This window comes from Lipotes vexillifer, unplaced genomic scaffold (assembly GCF_000442215.2).
Source record: "Lipotes vexillifer unplaced genomic scaffold, Lipotes_vexillifer_v1.1 scaffold495, whole genome shotgun sequence".
Taxonomy (NCBI): Eukaryota; Metazoa; Chordata; class Mammalia; order Artiodactyla; family Lipotidae; genus Lipotes; species Lipotes vexillifer.
The window spans coordinates 1,793,765-1,816,931 of NW_006770132.1; the positions used below are offsets into that span (position 1 = coordinate 1,793,765).

The following is a 23,167-nucleotide window of genomic DNA, read 5'->3' on the forward strand; positions in this document are numbered from 1 at the left end:
GGGGGGGGGGGGCACCTCCCGCCCAAGAAGATGCCCTGGGCGACTCTGACTTTTGTAAAAGGCTGTACAGTTAGCAGCCCCTTGGAATCAGGCCCAGCTGGCTCTAATGGAGTGGGAAGTTTCAAACCTTTCTCCTCCCGAGCCCTAGGGCTTAGAGCAGATCCTCAAAGACTTCCTCAAACAATGAATTATTCTCATCAAACAAGGAAGGTTTTAACCACCTGAAAGGAGGTCATTCATCACGGCTTCTTTATGCCACGTATGCTAGAGTTCCAAATAAGGCAGTATTGGGAAAAGTTAGCTACTAAAACAGAAGCCTGAAAAACTACTGCATCAGTAAACACCTTCCTCTTGACCAAGGAGTGACTCACCCCAAAAGTGTCTTCCTCTGGTTTATGGGTCACAGTGATAGGAGGGGTGGGGCTCACTTCGTAGACTGAAAACCAAACATAAACAGAGAAGAGTAGTTAGCTTCCTGGCCACGAGAGCCTCAGCCATGGTCCCTGCCTAACTCCCAAGCCCTCTTGAAAGTTCTTGCTGGAGAACATCCCCTTGAAGCCAGACTCTGACTGCCTGGACTCCCCAGGCTTTGCAGGGGTCCCCAGAGATCGGATCCCCGTGTGGCTGCCTGGTGGGTACTGATGACTCAAAGACAGACTCCATAGGTATAAAGAACCTTTGCTCCCGTCCCCCAATCCCCATCCCAGAGTAAAACATGTAACCTGGACAATGTGGGCCATGAGCTATTGAATAAATAAGAGGGGAAAAAAATGGTTTGGGATCACAGCCAGGGTCTGGATTCGGCCAATATCGTGGGTGATGGTAGCTGTTGCTGACATTCAGCTCCTCTCTGCACCCCTTATCCTGTCCCAGGCTCTCCATGCCCTTCCTAGTTCCCTCTTCACTCCTCAGTGAGATCCAGGAGGCCTATGGCCCCATAAACAACCCACTATCCATTGCCCTACGGCAGATTTCAGAACACAATGGCAGCTTCAGTTGGCAGCAAGTTTATCTGACTAGGAAACATCTGCTCTTCCCAGCAAGGCCTGGATGGGAAGCCGAGCATCCATTAGTCCTCCTTCTAGAATCAACTCCTTGTCCAGAGAGAGCCCCAGTCCAAAATTCTCTGGAGGGACAACGTGTGAGATGAGAAGTCCTCAAAGACCGAGGACAAACAAAGGAATCCAGGTTATATTTACATCTGTGCCAAACAACAAGGGACGTTCTAAACAGGACTGTCTACTGTCTCAGGCTGAACAGGGAGCAGAAATGGCCTCAGCTGTCCCTGTTCCTCTCCCACAGGGGACAAAAGGAAAAGGAATAAATATGTTTCCCCACAGACCATGAGCAAAACACCAAATCCTTAGGGGATCGTCTAGTCCTGGCCCCGAATCACTTATAGACTGAGCCTCAATAATCTCATCTGAGGACAGGCAAACCTATCAGGAGACCTTGTCAATCACAGCTCCACACGAGGTAGGTCCTGGCTCTCAAAGCAGGTGACAAACACTAACATGTCTATAGGCTCCACATTCTCTCTGCAAGAACAACTGAGATGCTCAACAGTGGTCCACTGGGGCACGTGAATCTCACATCCTTCCTGACACCACCTCTGTCCGTCTGGGTGGGAAAACCCACAACATGATCAGACCCTAGAAAACTGCGGGGAAACTGAGGCAGCAAGTGACTGTCCAAGAGGAGTGGGCTTGGAACTGCTCAATTATTTCTACTCTCCTTTCACAGTTCACTCAGATGCTCTCGGCGGCCATGAGTCTGAGGATGCTGGTAGAATACGAAAGAGGGCTATTTGGACTCAGTAGTTACCAAAAGTATCAGAATAAATCACTTTCAAAGCAAAAGGTAAAAGAGACTTACAAGAGACAAAGTTATCCGTGCTCTCTGCAAAAAAGACAAAGAGATCATTAACAAACGTAATAAAAAACCAGAACAGTTGCACTCTGTCTTTCTCACAGCTATGATCTCTCCCACTCACCATGATCCCCTGTTGCCCTGGCAACTGAAAACTAAAATCCTGGGCTCGTCACCCCTCCCCCACACTCTTTAGAAGGTGGCCTTCCAAATGGAGAAGGAATAAGAGCTAAAACTCCTGGTTTCAAGGGAGGTGGCCTGGTCCACCTGGAGACTAGAAACCATACTATGAGATGAGGAACTACATCCAGACTCACCATCTCACCCTCATTCCTCCCACCCTCAGGTGCCCAGAGTGTTGGGAACGTTGGTGGTACATTAGTGCCAAGAAGAAATGCTGCAGGATGGCTTCCATGGATCTTCCTGGAAAATGCCAGCTATGATCTCAAGACACAATTCCTCCAATCAATATGTAGAGTTTATTCTAGTAGGTCATTGAGACGTCCTTGGGAATCCCTCTAGAATCTGTCCACTCCCCAGATGAAAGTGTGCTTTTTGGTCTTTGGCCTTTAGAAATGGCTCACCTAATAATGAAAGCCAATCATTGTTGGGCATTGATTATGAGCCAGGGGCTGTGCAAAATGCTTTATGTAATACATCAATCCTTATAACCACCCTAGGAGGTGGGTAGCATTATCCCCTTTCAACAGAAAATGAAACAGACTTATAGAAATTAAGTAACTAATTGAATGTCACTCATCTAAGAAGGGATAGAGCTGGATTCAAGTCCAAGTCTGGGCTCAGAACCACTCTATCAGAGATTCTCAAACTTTAGCATGCCACAGAACCATCCAGGAGGTGATCACTACCATTCTCCAGTAAAAAGAATGAGGGATCCTTGGAGAAACGCATTAATTCCAGGGCTGGGGCAGAGAAAGTACAAAATGTGCTTGGAACATCTTGCAGTACTGGAAAGTAAGGTGCTCAAGAATTAATGGGTGCATGAAGAAGGGACACAGGAGCCAGTATGAAGGGGTCTCCAATGGCCAAACTGGGGATGATTTGAGCAACAAAATATAATGACAATATAATGACAGTCATAGATTGTTATGAGCTGAATTATATCTGCCCAAAATTCATATGTTGAAGTCCTAACCCCCAGTACCTTAAACTGTGACTCTATTTAGAGATAGGGTCTTTAAGAGGTAATTAAGTTAAAATAAAGTCATTAAGGTGGGAACTAATCAAATATGACTGGTGTCCTTATAAGAGGACACTAAGACATAGACGTACCCAGAGGGTAGAAGGAATCAACCCTGCTGACACCTTGATCTCAGACTTCCAGCCTCCAGAACTGTGAGAAAATAAATTTCTATTGTTGAAGCCACTCAGTCTCTGACACTTTCTTACAGCAGCCCTAGCAAGTTAATACATGGATTATAATTCATAGAACAAAATAAATACCCATGAGTCTATACTGATATAAAGAAGTAATTTAATCAACAAATGAGGAAGAAAAGAAAGCTTTTCCTTACAATAAAATCCAATTAATAAAGGTAGAGGAAAAGGATAGAAACAGAAAAATCACCATTGACAAATGGCACACTAATATTTGTTTCAGGCAAAAATCATCAATGAATGCTAAAACTAATGTGTGAAAGAATGATAAGAAACAAGATATTTACAAAGCTTCAAAATATTATGCTTATTAATTACAGAGGAGAAAAAAATAGTCACTCTGCAGTGGAGAAACCTAGCAGACACCATCCTGACCAAGTGATAAAGTTAACATCACTGGTAATAAAATGTACAGACGTCGTGTACCCCTGACACAACGTACTGAATGGGCACAGCATCATTTCTGCGGTGTTCCTGCCAAAAATGCCTAACTGGCATTCAATTGTGAGAAAACATAAGGCAAACCCAAATTGTGGGACAGTCTACAAAATAACTAGTGAGGATCCTTCAAAAGTGCACAGTGAGAGAGTGGCATGGACAGATATACACTACCAAACGTAAAATAGATAGCTAGTGGGAAGCCGCCGCATAGCACAGGGAGATCAGCTCGGTGCTTTGTGACCACCTAGAGGGGTGGGAGGGAGGGAGACACAAGAGGGCAGAGATATGGGGATATATGTGTAACTGATTCACTTTGTTATAAAGCAGAAACTAACACACCATCGTAAAGCAATTATACTCCAATAAAGATGTAAAAAAATAAATTAAAAAAAAAAGTGCACAGATCGTGAAAGACAAAGAAAGCCTGAAGAACTGCCCCTGATTTAAAGAGAATAAGGTAACATAGCAGCTAAATACAATGTATCAATATAATCCTGGATTGGATCTCAGAGAAGAAAAGGACAGCAGTGGGACAACTGGTAAGATTTAGATAAAGTCTGTAGATTAGGTAATAGGGTTGTATCAACGTTACTCTCCTGGTTTTGATCACTGCCCTGTAGTTATGTAAGATGGTAACACTGGGGGAAGCTGGGTGAACAGTATAAGGAAGCTTTTTTGGTACTATTTTGTAACTTTTCTGGCAAATCTCAAACTATTTCAAAATGAAAAGTTAAAAATCTTTTAAAATTTTTTAAAGAAATATGGATTATTGGTCCTCACCCCAGAGTTTCTGACTCAGGAGGTCTGGGGGAGGTCTTGAGAATTTTGCATTTCCAACAAGTTTTCTTGTTCTGCTGGTCCCTTTGAGAACCACTGCATTTTACTCCACTTCCTCCTGGCACAAGCCTACCACACCCTGAAAAATAAGAACTTACTCGTTCATTCATTCACCGTGGGTTTTCCATTTACCAGGCCCTTGGCTAGGCTTTCACAGTCATTGTAGTCATAGCTCTATCAAGTATGCGCCAGCAAATATTCTTCCCTAACTACCCGTGGGGAAAATTGATGCTTTCTGTGAAGGAGTCCCTTAGAGAAAGCCTTATTCACAGAAAATTCACTGTTAATAGGTTGCTTGCTCATCATCCACTTTGTGTTGTTTTGTGGGAGAGCAATACAGCTTTCTCCAGATTCCTGAGTGTGCCCTTCAGGCCCCCCACCCTCTTCTAAACTTCAGGTGACCAAACGGCTGATTTGGGAGGAGGATGGAGGCAAGGGGGCCCTAGCCTTGGCTTCAGAGCCTGAGAAAAGAGAGGTGCCAGATCAATTCCTAGTTAACACCAATTTGCATATTTCTCATAAGGCTCTCATTTATTACAGAATATGCTCACGTCAGCCAAATGTTTTGGCCGAATCTGTAAACCCTGTAATCTCTCAATCAGCCTATGAATGCTTATCTCCTTTGCAAGAGCCTGGAAACATTTATACACCCAGGAAGCACACAAGCCCTGGAACAGCCAGACCTCCTGGGTTCTCTCTAACCTGTGGGAGGACTCAGAACTTCACCCTGGAAAAGGATGGTACCCGAGAGTGGTCCTCACCTCAGCCCGCACCAGCAGGCTGGGAGGACAACCGGACCAGTGTGCCAAGGCAGCATCTGAATCCCAACAGGAACTGGGCATGAAAGCAAGGCACATGTGTCCTCCAGATCCCAAAAGCCTCAAGAAAAACCCAGTGGGAAAAGCCAGTGGGATCCAGAGAATGGAGAAGAGAGGCAGCAGCTTGCATTCATATAGAGAGAGATGCACAGAGACGTGATAAGGAGAAGAGATGCCCTGGCTTCAGGTGTGAGGAGGGAGGGGGGAGCTGCTCTAGGCATCCACATGCTCTGCCCACCCAGCACAGAAGGCCACACGCTGCTGCCGCCTCCTTTCCCCCAGCACTGGCAGGTTGGGAACACATTCTAGTCTCAACAAGTTTTTTGGGGAAAGAAATCAGCTTTGATGCGGCTATGGGCACTGGAGCAATGGTGTCCCCCATGGTTTGAACCCAGGGCCCTGACGGAATTCTGGTTTCTGCTGTCACAAGATCATGATGAAGAGACTTCCCAGTCAGGTAAAAAGAAATGAGAATTCAAGAGTTATGGCAGCTCACTTATTCCTAAACGTTTTGTCAAGTGTTCTCAGATATTTGTTGCACATGTGCAGGCAAACACACACACACACACACACACACACACACACACACACACACACACACCTTGGCAACATTCCTCCTTCTATCACATCATCATCTGAGGATCCCCAACTGGTGACCTTCCAGGTACCATCTCGAACCTAACATCATCCCCAGCCTCCCCTGACACTTGGATCCCTGACTCCTCACGGTCCCCACTCTTAGGCCCAGATCCCTGGAACACCAAAGAGGATTCCATGCTCCTAGAACAAATCTCCCTTTCCAGGGACTGGTTCCTACACTAAGGCTGAACTCCAGGCTGAACATTCTAGTGCTTCTTTGGAAATGCAGAAGGAAACACCAACATTTGTATAGCATGTGAAGTTTACAAAAAGCTTTTCCAGAACATTTTCATTTCAATGTCCTGCTCTGAAAAAATCCTTCTGATGGAGGCCTCTGCATCTGCAGACGGCTCCACTGAATATATTCAATGCAATCAAAGCTCTCCCGTGGGTCTCCAGCCCATGAACAGTCAGGAAAGGAGACCCTCACCTTCAGATCTGTTTTTCCCCCCAAACAAATCCCTTTTCAGTTGCCCTTGGGTGTTTTTTTTTTATATATGATAATAAAAACAAACAATAATTCTGTGCTTACTCTGTGCCAAGCACTGTGGGAAATATTTTAGGTGGATTAATCCACTATGTGTGAATTAATCTTCACTACAATCTTTGAGGCAGAAGCAGGGGATTGAGTAATTTGCCTGAGATCACAGAGCTGATAAGCAATTGAATGAGAATCTGAATCTTGGCATTGTGGCTCCATGACCACTACCCTAGTAAACTACCTGAAGGGTGTCTGTTAGAACTTACCAGCTTGATTAGAGAGTGACGACCAGATCTAGAACTCCTCAACTCAACTCCTAAACTCTCCACCTAGAATCCTAGTCGTAGCCAACAGGTATTGAACCTTCCCTCTATCCGGACACAGAGCTAAACGCTGGGTGGACATCACTTCATTCATCCTCAGGGCAATTTAGGCGGGAGCTCTGGTTATCATTCCCATTTCACAGATGAAGAAACAGAGGCACCGAGCAGTGATCAACCTTCACCTCACGCCAACCATGTGCTAAGCCCCATTCTCGGAGCCAGTAGGGCCACAGATAGGATAACACCTCCATCTGTCTGACTTCAGAACCCTTGCTCTTAATGTCTGCTTTGCTGCCTGGGAGCGAGAGGGGTACAGATGACAAATACAATGTCCCCACACCACAGCAAGAGAAGAGCAGGAGTCCACCGAGAGCCTTCGTATCCAGGCTCAGCAGGTGCGAGGTTTACTGTCCACTCCCCTGGATAATTTACTCTCCTGACACCTAGATATTTTGTCTCTTGACATGACTGGCCCACCTTTTCCCTGTCACTGCCTTTCCATCATCCGCTGACTCCTTTACAAACAAGCAAACCTTCGCACAGGATGGCCCTGGCAGGGTGTAGATGGGTTTGAGGGACCCACTGCAGGTGAGCTGTTTCCCTTCAAGTTCCTCTGTAACTTCACCCTCCCTCTGGCCTCCTGGGTCCACCAAATGCCACGGCAGGAGATGGCAAACGAGGGAGCGTCTGAATTTTCGGGGGCGGGTGGCTTGTTAAAATATAGACTGCCGGGCCCCACCCCCCAGTTTCTGATTCAGTAGGTTTGGGTGGGGCTCCAGGATTTGAGTTCTAACACCTGCCCAGGTGATGCTGATGTTGCTGGTCTGGAGACCACTCTTTGAGAACCACTGGCCTGAGGAGAACTGAAAAGGTGACAGGCGTATCCAGAGATGAAGAGGAGGGGCAGCTGTGTCTCTGGGGAACAGAGGAGGTGTCTGTATGGCTGCAAGGATGCAGAGAACTGCTTCCCTCCCAAGGGGAAGGAGGACAAAGGAAAAGCCGTGGCCACTGCTCCCGATGCCCCATGGCCAGGACACCCTCTGCATGCAGAAGCCAGGGTGGCTCCCCCTCCCTCCCGAGCATTCCAGGGCTCCCTGCTCTCGCCAGGCCCCAGAAGCTTCCCTTTGGAAACAGAAGCATGACTTTGGCGAGGGCTTCACTCCTCGCCCATCGGGGAGTGTCGACTCTCCTCTTTAAACACAGATTCCATTCTCTAATCACCAGATGGGCACAAGTAGGGCAAAGGCCCACTCCAGCCCTTTATGCCAACAAAGCCTAGCCTGACTTTGGCCCCGAAAAGCAAAGTATCTCTGCATCTAAAAGCTGCTGCTTCTGCAGTGCAAGCCAGGACTCTTCCAGCTCCCGTGTGGCCCACAGTGGGAAGTGTCCTGAGGCCTCTTACTGGGCATACTTGGAATGATGTTGGAAATGTAGGACCATACGGGATGGCCAGGGTCTCAAACATCGGCACGTTCTCAGTCCTCTCCTGAGTGATGGCTCCACCATCCCCTGGCCCTCAGTGGCAAGAATTTAGCTTCCCAGGTGGCCTCATCTCTCCAGAGTTTCTCTCAAAGCCTCTAAAGTTTGAGCTTCCTTGCACTAAGATTAAAAAGGCTTCTTGGAACTGCTACCCTCTGATTATCTGTATGCTGTGAAATCACCTTCACAGAAGCAGATGCTGCACAGTGCTAGTACTCCAATGCCCTGTGTGTGTGTGTGTGTGTGTGTGTGTGTGTGTGTGAGAGAGACAGAGAGAGACAGAGAGAGACAGAGAGAGACAGAGAGAGACAGAGAGATCAAGATCAGTCTTTACACTCCCCTTTATCTCATTAGAATCCTGGATTTCCAGGAATTGAAGGCCAAGAGGTCTGTTCCCAGCAGACATCACCGAGGTCATCAAAGATACATGGCTTCACTGACAGAAACTTATCAGCTACCAAAACCACCCCCAAGAGATGCTGCCACCACTTTCACTAAACTCTTGGGAGTATTTTCTTCTCCTCTAACTTCAGGAAGGTATTTGAAATATTCTAGCCCAGACAGAGGAAGACAGACTCCCCTCCCAAATATTCAAACAAAGTTCTTTCATCATTTCAATGACCCCGTCCACTAGAATCAGCACCATCCAGGCTGACAGCCATCAGGTACCCTCCACCCATCAGCTCACCACGGAGCTAGAGGAAAAGAGCCACAGACCTGGAAACCCAGCCAAGGCCTTATTACTACCCAGCAAGTGGAAAGATTCTGTTCACTGGCCTGTTACATGTGGGGTTGAACCAGATAGACCCTGAAGCCCCTCGTAATGGAAAGTCATCAAACCATCGTTAGGTACCAAAGGCTGTGACATGTGCTTTGTCTACTTTAAGGTATTTAAAAGTCACGAGATTCTTATGGGAGAAGTACAATCATGCCCATTTCACAGATGAGGGTATTGAGGCAACGATCATGCCCAGAGTCCCCCAACAAAAAAACAGAATTGGGTCCAGATTCTCCGCCATTCTTATCCACCTCTCAAGTCCCCACTTTCTCTACCGTAACACCATATGCCCTTACATGTACAGCTGTGTATTTCTGAGGGGGTCTTGGTTTTCACTGTGACTGCTACTGGAAATCAGAGACTTCATCTAGTTTACACAAAATTCTGGTGATGGCTGAATATGTTCCAGTGTGTGTTTGGTTGTCGTTGATGACGGTATTTGTGTTGATGCTGCTTCTCCTCTCAAGCCCCCACTCCCCGTCCCCCTGAGCTCCTGGAGGGGATCAGTCATCCCAGAGCAGCCCTGCCCTCACCTGGAAAGGGCTCCTTGAGGAAGTGGCCATTGATGGTCTGGTTGGCTGTGCCCAGGGGGTTCTTGGCGATGAGGGTATAGTTGCCGTTGTTGTAGTGGGTGGGCTTGTTGAAGAGCAGGCAGCCCTCGGAGACCTCACCCTCCTGGTAGTACTCCACGTGGATGATCTTGGACTCACGCAGCGGCTGCCCGTTGTGCAGCCAGTGCAGTGTGGGCGGCGGGTTGCCGTGCACCACGAACTCGATGCAATGTTCCAGGCGCAGCTCAGGCTCCTCCAGGCTCACCACGCGCGGGGGGTCTGCCGGGGAAAGGCCAGCTGACACCCAGAACACAGAGCCTCCGGTGTCCCAGAGCAGCCTTCCAGGAGCTGGGGTGGGCAACCCAATTCTTCCCTACCCTGCTTTAAAAAGACCTGAGGGAATCAGAGGTTTCCCCCACAACACCACCCCCAAAGAGGGGAAGAGATGTCTGTCTTCACTCAAGCTTCCTGGACCCACTACAGCTGGAGGGTTCCCTCTCATGACCTTTTAGGGGTTTAGCAAAAGGCAGACTTGGGCCAACTTAGGAGTAAAGTCAGAGCTGAGCTGGAGGCGCATCATCTTCTGAGGGACAGGGACACCCTTTCTGGGGTTACTAGCCGAGGATTGACTTGATTTGCTCAGTCCTGCCCCACAGGAGTCTTTCTGCCCCTCCTGGTGGACCAGGCCCATTGCAGCAGCTCTGCCCGGCCCCAGCCTCCTATGCTGAGATCCCCAGGGTCCCAGCCACCCCCCACAGGGCATTCGCTCACAGTGGACAGTGAGGGCAACGCTGGCATTGCTCATGCCCACCACGTTCTCTGCAATGCACGTCAGGGTGAAGCCATTGTCCTCACTCGTCACATTTACCAGTGTCAGGTTGATGGCGTGTACATTGGTCCAGTTCAGATTTGTCTAAAAACCCAATAAAAAAAACAATAATCATGTGTATAAAATAAGCTGCAGGGATGTATTGTACAACATGGAGAATAGAGCTAATATTTTATAATAACTAAAAAAATGTTTAAGACTGTACATTTTAAGTTATGTATACTTTACCACAATAAAAATTTAGTAAAAGATAAAAGAAAAATTAGATGATGGTACAAAAAAAAAGACAACAAACAGTTTCTACAAGGGCGGCTCCCCCACCTAACCCTCAAACACCTTTAGGAATCAAAAGGAAAGCTGAGCAGTAGGTGAAGGAGGACTTGCTGGTGAAGGAGGCCTTGTTGGTGAAGGCACATTGACCAAGGGCCAAGCTCTCTACAGTCAAGAGCTCAGGTAACACTCACACTTATCCCATGAGATGAATGGTAGCATTATACCCATTTCACAGATGAGGAAAGTCAGGTACAGAGATGTTTATAGCATGTTCAAGATCAAGTTGGCTAGAAAATGTTGCAGCTGGGTGGAATCCAAGTCTACATGCTTCTTCCTATAGAAATAGGACCACAAACTTCCCCTCTTCTTCTTCCTTATTCTCACGTCTCTTGCTTCTATTCATGATTTCAGCTCATTAAGACTAAGAGGTGATAGGTCCCAAGCCTCAGACGCCTACCTGGTGGGTGTTGATGGACTGCAGTCCGGTGACTATCCAGTCCACGTCGGGCAGGGGCGATCCAGAGCCATTGCAAGTGATGACAGCATTGTCACCCTCACGTACGGTCAGGTTGGCATGGCTCACACTGATCTCAGGCAGGTCTGGGAGGGAGGACAGGGTGGGTGAAAAAATAGGCAAATACTTGCTACCAAAACTTTGTCCATGGGGGCAATGGTGGCACTGCTTGCTTTGTCCAATAATGACTCCACAAAACCTGCCTGACCTCTCAGAAGTCCCCCAAGTCCCAGAAGCTTCACACCACCTCCCAAGCAGACGGTAGAACTCAAGATTTAAGCCCATGCAGCTGGATGTGGCGGTTGGGGAGCGGGGATTGGTGAGGAGGACAGTTGCTGAAGGAATGCAGCTCTAACAATGACATCAAATGACATCTTCCACTTTGGGCACTGGTTCTCAAAACTATGGTCCACTTCAGACTCTCATGGGGATCTTGCTAGAAATTCAGATTTCCAAACTCATCTCCAGATATTCTGGTCTCTTAAGTCTGTGGATGGACCCAGACATCTGCTTCTCTAAAAGTGCCTTAGATGCTCCTGATACAGGAGATCCAGAGACCATACCTGGACATAACACTCCTTCAGGTTTGCTTAACAGGGAGCTGACAGAGAGAAAGAACTCTGGTCCCATGACAAAGAGCACACTTAACCCCTTTCTGCATCCCTGGAACCAACCTTCCCACGGCTGGCTCATGAAGAGACAAGAATGAGCAAGGAGGTAAGAGGGGAGCCAGATCTGCACCCAATGCAGAGTTCAAGGCCAGGAGGGCAGTGGGGAAGGAAGGCCCTGGCTTTCCCAGCTGATGTGCAGCACCGTCCCTGGTGTCTGAGGGAGGCCCGCGTGGAGCCAGCTGGGACCGGGCGGCTCACTCACCGCACTGGCTGATGTTCATGCGAAAAAGTGGGAGCTGGGAGCCGTCGGCACTGATGCAGTAGAGGTTCTGGCTGTTCAGCTTGGCCTCCCCCTGCTCCTGCCACAGCTGCATCCAGCGGATGTCACAGCTGCAGCTGAAGAAGTTCTGCTCCAACCTCCTGTGGGCAAGAAGCGAGGGAAGCGAACCCCTGAACCGAAGGTGGCCCAGCTCCCTCCCAGCGCTGTGAGGCCACGCTCGGGCCCCCACCTGCTCCTCAGGGACTAAGGAGAGAAGGGTTTAGCAAGGTCTCCAAAGAAGTAAAAGATACTTCTAGAAGTCCATGAATTTATTTCGTTTTTAAACAAATAAACTCATTCCCAAAAAATCCACTCCACTGAACTTACCTGCCAAAGAGACCTTTAGAATATGTCGGCTTGGGAAGCTCCTCTTCTCAAAACCCTCCAGTGGCCTCCCAACTCTTTGAAAGTCAAAGTCAAAGGCCTACGGGATCTATACCACCCTCTGTCACCTCTCTGACTTCATTGTCTGCCGCACCCTCTCCTCTTCTTCAGCCACTCTGACCTTTTGCTGTGTGTCAAGTTTACCAGGATGACCTGCACGCTCCTGCCTCAGGGCCCTTGCACTTGTTGTCCTTTCTGCCTACAGAGTTTGGACTGAGAACATATCTGCTAGATCAACTCCCTCCCTTCATTAAGGAATCATACAGCCTTCTCTGACCACTTCTATAGGAAAGTTACCACCAACTCTTGCCCTCACACTGCCCAGTCCCTTGCCTGACTATTTTCTTCTTTCTGGTATTTGTCACTGCCCAGCATAACTTTAAATATTTTTTTGCTTGCTTGGAAGTTTGGGGCTAGCAGATGCAAATTAGTATATATAGAACGGATAAACAAAATAAATCTAAAAATTAAAAAATATGTATTTGCTTGCTTGGTTATTACCTGTCTCCCCAAATAAAAATTAAGTTCCATCAAAGTCAGAGACATTGCCTATTAGATTCATTGCTATATCCCCAGTACCTATAACTGAGCCTGGCATATAAACACCTGTTGAATGAATAAAAGGAGGGAGGAAGGAAGGAAGGGAGGGAGGGAGGGAGGGAGGGAGGAAGGAAGGGAGGGAGGGAGGAAGAAAGAAGCTATTCTCCCTGGGGAGAAAGTGATTCGCTGTTTCCAATATCTGCTCAAAGCCTATCTTGGGACCAGCTTTATTCCTTCATAAATTCAACAAAATCCTTAATAAGCACCTCATCTATGTCTGGCTGTGGGCTGAGTGCTGCTGAAACAGAAATGAATAATCAGTCCCTGTTTTCCAGGAGCACTCATCTTGGTAAAGAAGACTGTCTGATAGAGGAAGGGTCAAGTTCAAGGCCTCCCTTCTCCACTCTTTTTCCTTGTGACTTAGAGGGAGTCACCTCCCCTTCTAGAGGGAGTTATCTCCTTAGGGGGACAATTGAAGGGCATAAGCTGATGTAAAACTCTTAAAGTCAAGGGCACCTGATAAATCTGAATGCCAGGATCACTCAGGGGAACATGATTCTCTTTCTGGACCAGCAGGGGGATGAATCTATTGGTGCCCAGAGGGAGGGCCACTTGGGCAACTGCACTAAGACCCAGGATATTTTTGACAACTGGCAAATTCCAAAGTAGTGAAGCACACATCAGCATTAACCAGCTTTCAGAAAAAAGTGAGGTCCTTGGAAGGGAGGAATCAGTGCTTTCCAGCCAACAGGACAGCACAGGTAGAATGTGCAAACACCCCTGTATGATATCCTCTTAGTCTAAAAGTGCCCATGACTTTGCTCTGCACACCACACTGTTTCAGCGAAGGAGACAAGAACTAACTTTCATCAAGCATCTGCCTCTCACAGCTGCACTCAGAGCCAGCCAGTCTCTCGTCGTCATGCACAAGAGGGACCCCCTCCTACGTTTGGAGGAGTCAAGTCACGTGCTCAAGGTCCCTCGGCTGGTATGTGACAAAGCAGGGCTTCAAAGCTTAGCCTGTTGGACTCCAAAATTCACGCACTTTCCCCGCCATCTATCACGTGCAAGGCATAGCTAGATGGGAGATTCTAGGAGGAGTAAGCAGGATCCCTGAACTTTGGAAGCTCGTGGAGGGAAAGACTAGGGGAAGAGTTGGAGGGATGATGCAGGCTGGACTGTGGAAACAGGAAAGAAAGCTTGCGCTACAGCAGGAGCACCTGGAAATAAAGCTGGAAGGGCAAGTGGAAGCCAGATGGTGGAGGACATTCACTGCCACATCAGGAAGCTTGAAATGCATCCAAGAGGCAGTGGGAACCACCGAGGCCCTTGTAGTTGGAGAATGAAGTGAACAAAACTGTAAGAAGAGTAATCCAGCAATGTTGAACAGGATCAACCAGAGAGGAGGACAGCCGGAGACTGGGACCCCGGTTAGGATGTCTGATAAACACAGGGTCACCGTGTACAGTGCTGAAGTTCATGCATGTCTCAAGGCACCCAGCCAAAGGGATGAATGGGGGATGAAATCCAGCCTGCGTACCCTTGACCAGACCCGGTACCTGGCATGGGGCTCTATCCACCCAGAAGAGGCATCTTTTCTCATTCACATATAGGTACCATACAGGCTAGCAGGCTCCAGGTCAGTGTTCTCCAACTTTTTGGTCTCAGCACTCCTTTTCACTCCTAAAGATGACTGAGAGTCTCAAAGAACTTTTAGGTGGATTATATCTATCACGATTTACCATATTAGAAATTAAAACTGAGAAAATTTTAAAACACAAGAATGCATTAGCACAAACTCCATCAAGCATCAGAGGAATGATGTTAACATATGTCACGTGGCCTCTGGAAAACTCCACTGCCCATGGGAATGAAAAAGGCAAGTAACATCTCAGGGTTATGATGAAAATAGATTTAACCTCTTGGTCTCCCTGTAAGGGTCTTGGGGATCCTCATGGGACCCTGGACCACCGTGAGAGAACGGCTGCCTAGTTACTAAGAGCCTGGAGTAGAGAGGTAAAAACTGGGGAGAAGGAAGGGGAAGATGGAGCAAACATCATAAAGGAAGACACAGTGGTATTTGGTGCTTCCTTGGAGGTAGAAGAAAAGGAAAGAGTAAAAGATGACCCCAAGGTTTTAAGCTCCAGGGAACAGGAAGTCAATGGAAGACAGAAGTATCTTTGGTTGAAAACAGAAGAGAAAAAACAGTGGAAAGGAAGAGGGGAAACATTAGAAATCGGGTCAGGGCAGGGCTGGGGGTGAGGAGGGAAAGGTAAGGTCCTAGAGCAGGAAAGTGACGGATGAGGTCCAGGACCCTTGGAGGGGTTTGCCCTGGGGTCAAGGCAGATGCTTCTGCAGCTGAGAAATGAGGGAGAGGAGAGAGAAAAGGTAGACAGGAGAAAATGAGAGAGAAGTCATAAAAATAATTGGATAATAACGTTTGCATTGCATTTACTCTGTGCCCAGCACTATGCTGAAGGCCTTACATGCCTCACCCCCTCTGACCCTCACAAGGAGGAAGCAGGGGAAGGGAACGTCTGAGGGCTTCCTTAGGAAACACAAGAGGTCAAATTCCCTGCCCGGTGTTTCTGGGGGAAGGGAGTGGAACAGTGGTTGGGAGTCACGCGGTAGGGGCTGTGAGGAGAGGCCTGGCAGCCCTGCTGGAAGGATACTGAGGGTCCAGATGCCGGAACACATGCACACTGAACCAGGTCAGCCTGATTTTTCCCAGTTGCTTACTTGACAAGATGTGGTCATTCATTATTAAGTAGCTGTAAAAATACAAATTACCCACCTGGGTGGAAAATACTAGACAAGTGAGAGCCTTGGCCAGGCTGCTTCAAGCTACGTGTGCTTTATTCAGTTCTGCCTCTTGTCAGAGCCCTGCACTACTGCGTATCCCAACATCTCAGGGGTCCCCCAGAAAGGTGGACGGTGCCACAGCGTCCTGAGGCTGGCAGGGGAATCCAGTGAGATATGTGGGGTGTGTCTTAGACCCTGCCAGGCATGGGCACGCTAAAAGCTTGTTTGTTTCCCTCTGACTTTTTCCTCCAGAAGGCATGCACCATGAGACCTGGTCGTTTCCTCCAACCCAGGGTCTCCTGGAAACTGCAGAAGAACTTTGAGTTCTTCCCCCCATCCCTCTGGACTCTCCGCCTGGACAAGACATACATACGGCAGAAAGCATTTTCAGTCTCAGAACAGATGCCCTGCGCATCTCACCGAGCAAATCCACTATCGTCTTCATATCCTGACAAGAGGGGTTAAGCAGTGAGGTGGACCAGAAGCAAAGAAGGGCAAGTCCTGGGTCTAAATGATGCTGTCCATTCTCCCATCAAATCAGGTCTGGAGCAGAGGGGCCTTCAGCCAGGGCTTCAGGGGCAGACTCAAGGAGCCTAAAAGCAAGCCTTCCCCTGCTCCATCAATAATGCAGGAGGCCCCATGAATAATACAACAGCAGCTGCTTCACAGCAAAGATTACCAACACCCAGCCCTTTCCTCAAGATGGCCCAGGGCCCAATCACAGGGCCCTTGGGGCTTCCCACAGATTAACTCAGCCCCATCCAAGTTTGTGCACAAAGACACTTTGCTGAACAGCCAAGGCCAAGACTGAGTGTTTAAAAAACACTGATTCCCCACTAGTCATCACTCTGGTTTTCTTCCCTCCGCAGCATCAGTGCTGCCAGTGGCAATCCATGGCCAGGCAGTGAAATATGGGGAAGGGGCCCAAATCTGTTGTCACAGAAGAAAACATGCCCAAAGGGCACCCTGGAGATGCCAACAGTCCTGTGGTTAAAAAAAATATCCAAACAAAAGATCTGAGTTGAGCCAGTTGTGTCACCTTGGGCAACTATAGTAGATTGAATAGTGTCTCCCCTGCCCCCCAAAATATGTCAAAGTCCTAAGCCCCAGTAGCTGTGAATGTGACCTTATTTAGAAATAGAGTCTTTGCAGATATAATCAAGTTAAGGATCATGGATGAGATCATTCTGGATTACGGTGGGCCCGAAATCCAATGACTGGTATCCGTATAAGAGAAAAGAGGGAAAGATCAAAGACAAAGAGACAGGGAAGATGGCCACGTGAAGATGGAGGCAGAGACCCGAGTGGTGCTGCCACAAGCCAAGCAACACCAGGAGCCACCAGAAGCTGGAAAAGGCAAGGAAGGATTCTCCCTAGAGCCCTGGAAGAGTGTGTAGTCCTCCTGACACCTTGATTTTGGGCTTCTGGCCTCCAGAAGAGTGAGAGAATCACCTTCTATTGTTTGAAGCCCCCAGATTTGTGGGAATATGTTAAGGCAGCCCTAGGAAATGAATACAGCAAGTATTCATTCAGCCTGAATTCTCCAAGGCTCTGTTTTAATGTCTGTAAAATGGGAGTAATTGTGCTCAATCTGCCTTCTTCACGGTTACTATGAGGATTAGTGATAATATATGTTAACGTGCTTTGTGAAGTAAAAGGGGCTATAAAGAGGCCCAAAATTATTATTACAATAACAGTATTATTAACATAATTGTTGAGTGATTTTGAGAGCCGTGGCAAGTGGTCAGGGCCAGGACTAGGGGAAGGAAAGTGACAGGATCAGCACAAACCCATCCCCAAAACTGAGTTAATATTTTACCAAGTCGATTAAATCTGTAAATTATACCAGAGGTAATTATCACTTCGCTTTAAGAAAATGAAATATTCCAATCTATTTTAATCAGGTCTGCTCCGTGCATGCGGGGTATTAAGAGAAGCCTGTTCGGGATACACTAATGGTCCTTAGGGTATTTCTGGAGGGTTTCTGTGCTATGAGTTTATATCCTTTGGTGTCTCTTGCCTTTGCCTAAATGGTATCATGGGATTCAGAAGCCAAGCTTCTTTTCTTTCCAATTCATTCTTTACCTCTAAGTCAATCTCTTTGATTCTTGCTCAGCTTTCTGGACAGACTGTTCCCACCTTCTCGGTAAAGGGAAAATACCATCTTGCCATAAACAGAAACTTCGGAGAGCACTTTGCAACACCAACTCAAATTTCTCCAAACCCGTGCCATTGAAAGAGTGCTGGCTACTCAGAAGCCAGTCTTGAAAGATGCTTCTGGTTCCATCAGTAAGAGAAAAATACAGCCTGGACAGTTGAGAGGCAGGCCAGGTGCCCGGCCAAGACCACACCCTTCATCTCACAAAAGTAAATAAGAAATGAGTGAAGGAAGTCTCTGGCACACGGTAAGGGCTCTGAGATGCTAACTTGTTTGGATTTTTTCCCCCTTTGATTCCTCTGAGGGGACCCGCCATCTTGAGTTCTGGTGGAAGGGGACGCATAGCATGAGGGCTATGGTGCTGAGTTGGGTAAGGAAAGAGCTGGTCTTTGAAAACAGTAGACCTGGATGGTGGCAATGCTAATAATCACAATACTAATTCCCATTTACTTGCCATGTGATGTTGGACCAGTTATTTCACTTGGCCAAGCCTCCAATCCCTCATTTGTCAAACTGGGTTTAAGCATACCTCCTCTGTGGGATTGTTCCAGGGGTGAGACAGGACCTCGTATATATTAGATACTCAATATACACCTCTTTTTTCTCCTTCACTGCTACTGGAAAAGTTGTAGACACTCAGCCCTTCTGATGGGGAATCCCAACAGCATTAGCTCTTCTATCAAGGATCAGGGAGGGGCTGCTTGGGGCAGGCAGAGATCCTCAGTGATGGAATAAAACATGCTAAGAAATTGTTGAATGCCCTAGCTTGCTCCTTCTGTTCCTGCATAAGGTCGCTCGAAGCCTCACACTTCTGCCCTTGTGATCTTCTGGCTGCCACAGCTCACAGAGCCATCTCCCTCTGGCCTCTCTCCTCTAGGGCCAAAATTCTTTCTTCCTGGAAATACCCGACCCATGCCCACACCCCAGCCCACAGGCTCCACTGGGCACACCCTGGCAGTCTAGATGGCTCATGGCAGATGGCACCATGTGGACTAATCAGGAAGTCAGACAAGAAAATATGACCCACTCTTTCATTTGCCAGGAACTGGGATTGTTTGGATTTTAATCACAGCCACAGCTAAGAGCCAACACACGGCCCCTCCAGCCAAAAGATAAATTTTCCACTCTCAACATTCAATTCTTCCTCAAAAAAATAGACCCTTACCAGGGTGACTGCTCCTTGGGGGGGGGGGGGGGCTTCTTTATTTTCCAACATAACTTTTTACTTATTTAACAATATGACAGAAATAAAATACTCCGTGGACATGGTTGCTCTCACGCACTGACTCACCCTGGAGGGAACGTCTTCATTCCCCCATAAGTCACATCCAGCTCACTGGTGTATTGATTCACAGGCAAAGATGAATGCAGAATCCCATGATCCTCTGGGAGAAATCTGACATTTTCTTTAAATATATATCCATGGAACAACTGTTTCTAAAACTCCACAAAACAGGTCACCGGGGCAGCATGCCATCGATTTCGCAGCCAATGATTATTTTAGAAGGAGCACTGAACATTTTCGCAACAATTCAGCCAACAGTAGACCCAGATGTCCCCTGGAGAGATGCTATCCCTGGCCTCCCACAGATGAAGGGGCAGGGGTCCCAGGAGAACTGGATGAAAGACTCCAATTAGCTCCTTTAGGGCAGGGTTCCTGGTCAGTTTTAGAGCAATGTAAGGAAAAACTGCAATTGTGCATTTTTTATTGCAAGTTACTGTAGAACAGATCGTTGGATTGAAAACAGATTGAGAAAGTTGGGAGACGGCGAAGCACAGTGGTCAAGATCTTGAGTCCACGTGCTACCATTTAGTTAATGGGTGACCTTAACCAAGATACTAAACCTTGCTAAGTACCCCAGTGTCCCCAAATTTGAAGTGACAGTAGCCATTCCGACCTGATAGCACTGTTATAAGGATTAAATAACTTGCGTAACTCGATAGATTACTTGGCACACTGCCTGGCCCAGAGTAAGATCTCAGAAATCAGTGTCAGTGGTGATCAAAGCAGTCATGTTAATTTACCTCTAACGTCTTTTCCACCTACAAAGAAGGGAATGAACGCAATGCATCAAGTGTAACAGTTTGACACTGAGATGTCTGTGACATTGTCCAGTTTTCCAGTGTTTTATAAAAAAATAAGTACATATGCACCTTTTCCCAAGCTCAGGTAGGAGTTTTTATTTGAGTACAGCTGGATGGCAGCCATGTATGACTAAAGAACTCTGATCACTAGAGTTATTGTGCTCATAGCAGACGAGAAGCCTGGGGGGAGGGGCAAAATCCTAAAGCAGGAAAGCAACCCACAACAGTCTTGTCCTAAACTCTCCAACACTGTCAGAGACCATCTCTGGAACGGCATTTTTAAGTATCATGTAGGCACTTGCGTCCATAAGAATGAGTAGGGTATGTACAAGACTGTCATGGAGATGTAAATATTCCCCTTCCTGACCAACTGGGTCAGTAAAGGTAAGGTTATGACGCATCCTCGAACTCAGGTCTTACCAGGTGGAGGGAGAACAAGTTGAAAGGCCAACAGCATGGGCGGGGATCCAAGGCCATTCACTGCCTCTTGGTAAAGGATAGAAAGCAATCTGCGTTCAGTGAATTTGGATCTGAGTCATCAAGTAAAAGGGAAGACACATGAGCAGTGTCTCTGGAACCCTGACTCCCTAACTCCACCCATGCCTCAATTCCTTTTCAATTTATTCCTTGATTTGTCCCATCAACATAATATGCCGTCCTTCATGCACAGAGATGACCCTGATGACACACATCAACATGACTTATTTTTTCCAGCAGTTGTCACGAGTTTTCATTCATCCATCCAATGTGTGTTTGTGCAAAATGGCTGGCTGGGGTAGGAGTACATTGATCAGCCTCGGAATGCAGCAAATCTAAGCAGTCCACAAGCAGACTGAATAAATATATGGGCTTAGTCCCTCCAGGATGCCCATACTCAAGCCAAATAGGCTGACAGAAGATCACGAGAAGTGGAAAATACATGCAATCTGAAATCAAAGGCCTGGGTTCAAGTCCTGGTTCTGCCAATTCCTAGCAATGTGATCTGGGGTGTGTTTCACATGCCTTTCTGGAGCTCAGAACCCTCACCTTAAAGTGTAGAGATACCTTTTATACAGGAGGTATGGTAATACCTACCTCCCATGACATGTGATGATAAATCAAAGTTCATGTAAATGAAAGCACACCTAATAATCTATTTATATATTGCAAATGTTATTATAACTTGATAAATTATCTTTATTATTATAAATATATATAAATATAAGTGTTATTACTAATTACCAACAGATCACAAAACTAGGTCCTACTAAGAGATGAGATTCCTATCTTCTGAAATGTATTGCGCCCAGAAGGAGCATCAGAAATCAAGGGATGGGGTGGCTCACTCTCACTGAACATGGTACACCCACATCATCCAACCCAAGGAGCCCCTTCAGGTGTACTTCCAGCTTCAGGTGGCTCCACCCAACCTTTGACCACCACTCCGCCAACTTGGACAGTCTTCAAAACTGAACTTACAATTCCCGAAGACTCAGCGTCTGGAAGAGCTGCCATGAGAGTGTGGTGAGCCGGTTACTCGACAGGTTTCTGCAAGATTGACAAATAAAGAGGAAATTAAAGGACAATCTGGCATGTCATGCTCCCCATAGTAAGCGTGGTCATCTCATGGGAGCCCGGCTTTCTTGTGCTTCTCCACTGCTCCTTTCGGCTAACAGTACATCTGACAGTCGAGGCTACAGATCATGTCTGGAGAGAATTCTGAGACCTTTTAAAAGGCAAGGTTTTACAAATCAAATGAAAGAAAGAAAGAAATAAAAATTTATTTATTTATGCTCTCACCACAATAAAATTTCAGAGAGCCTTTTTAAACCCACCCTTCTACAGGAGGACAGAGAACTCTCAGAGTATAAGGTATACAAACCAGCAAGCATTCTTCTTTTTTTTATTTAAGTAGAGTTGTTTTACAATGCTGTGTTAATTTCTGCTGTACAGCAAAGTGATTCAGTTATACATATATATATATATATATATATTCTTTTTCATATTCTTCTCCATTATGGTTTATTACAGGACACTGAATATAGTTCCCTGTGCTATACAGTAGGACCTTGTTGCTTATCTGTTTAATATATAGTAGTTTGTATCTGCTAACCCCAAGCTCTTAATTTATCCCTCCCCCTTTTTTTTAGTTACTGAGGTATAACTGACTTTACCAAAAAAGCTGTACGTATTTAATGTATATGTCTTGATGAGTTTGAAGATAATATACATCCATGAAATGATCGCCATAAACAGTGCCATAAACTTAACTGGCATCTCTAAAAGTTTCTTCCCTCTCTATTTTTTTTTTTTTTGGTGATAATAATATTTAACGGAAGACGTACCCTCTTCCCAAATTTTTAAGTGTACAATACAGTATTGTTAACTCTGCACTACTCTGTACTAGAGATATCTAGGACTTCCTCACCTTGCATAAGTGAAACTATTGTGCCCTGTTACCAACAAACATTCTTTTTTTTTTAATCAATTTATTTATTTATTTTTGGCTGCGTCGGGTCTTCACTGCTGCGCGTGGGCTTTCTGGGGCTATCAGTGGCAATCAGGGGCTACTCTTCATTGCAGTGCATGGGCTGCTCATTGTGGTGGCTTCTCTTGTTGTGGAGCATGGGCTCTAGCGTGCGGCCTCAGTAGTTGTGGCTCACGGGCTTCGTTGCTCTGCAGCATATGGGATCTTCCCAGACCAAGGCTCAAACCCATGTCCCCTGCATTGGCAGGCGGGTTCTTAACCACTGAGCCACCACGGAAGCCCTCAACAAACATTCTTAACATTCACACAAGTCGAAAATACTCCGCAGGTCACCTACAATTCCTTCAAGCCAGTCCCTCCCTCAGCAATCGTGTCCATCAATGATCGAGACATCAGCCTTTTTGTTCGCACTTCTGTCCTCCTCCTAATGGCTTTTTTTTTTTTTTCATTAGGATGTACAGGGGAAATGAGTAGTCATTAGTCTTCTGAATAAAAGAAGAAACACACCCACGGTTATTACTTTGCCAGGCTCAACAAACAACTTTTTTTTTTTTTTTTTTTTTTTTTGGGG

General features: G+C 46.7%; 1 protein-coding gene across 4 annotated transcripts in view; it reads right to left on the bottom strand.

Moving 5' to 3' along the window:
• Positions 1 to 23,167, bottom strand: part of NTRK3 (neurotrophic receptor tyrosine kinase 3) — a 378,302-nt gene that overhangs the window by 239,292 nt on the left and 115,843 nt on the right. For 3 of the 4 annotated variants that reach the window (XM_007446034.1, XM_007446033.1, XM_007446036.1), the window contains exons 4-10: positions 21,588 to 21,656; positions 12,104 to 12,261; positions 11,174 to 11,316; positions 10,386 to 10,527; positions 9,597 to 9,893; positions 1,876 to 1,899; positions 372 to 436 (exon numbers count right to left, since the gene is read on the bottom strand). In XM_007446034.1, the coding sequence (XP_007446096.1) occupies positions 372 to 436; positions 1,876 to 1,899; positions 9,597 to 9,893; positions 10,386 to 10,527; positions 11,174 to 11,316; positions 12,104 to 12,261; positions 21,588 to 21,656 (898 nt within the window). The remainder of the gene's footprint in view (positions 1 to 371; positions 437 to 1,875; positions 1,900 to 9,596; positions 9,894 to 10,385; positions 10,528 to 11,173; positions 11,317 to 12,103; positions 12,262 to 21,587; positions 21,657 to 23,167) is intronic. The other variant, XM_007446035.1, reaches the window with a different exon arrangement.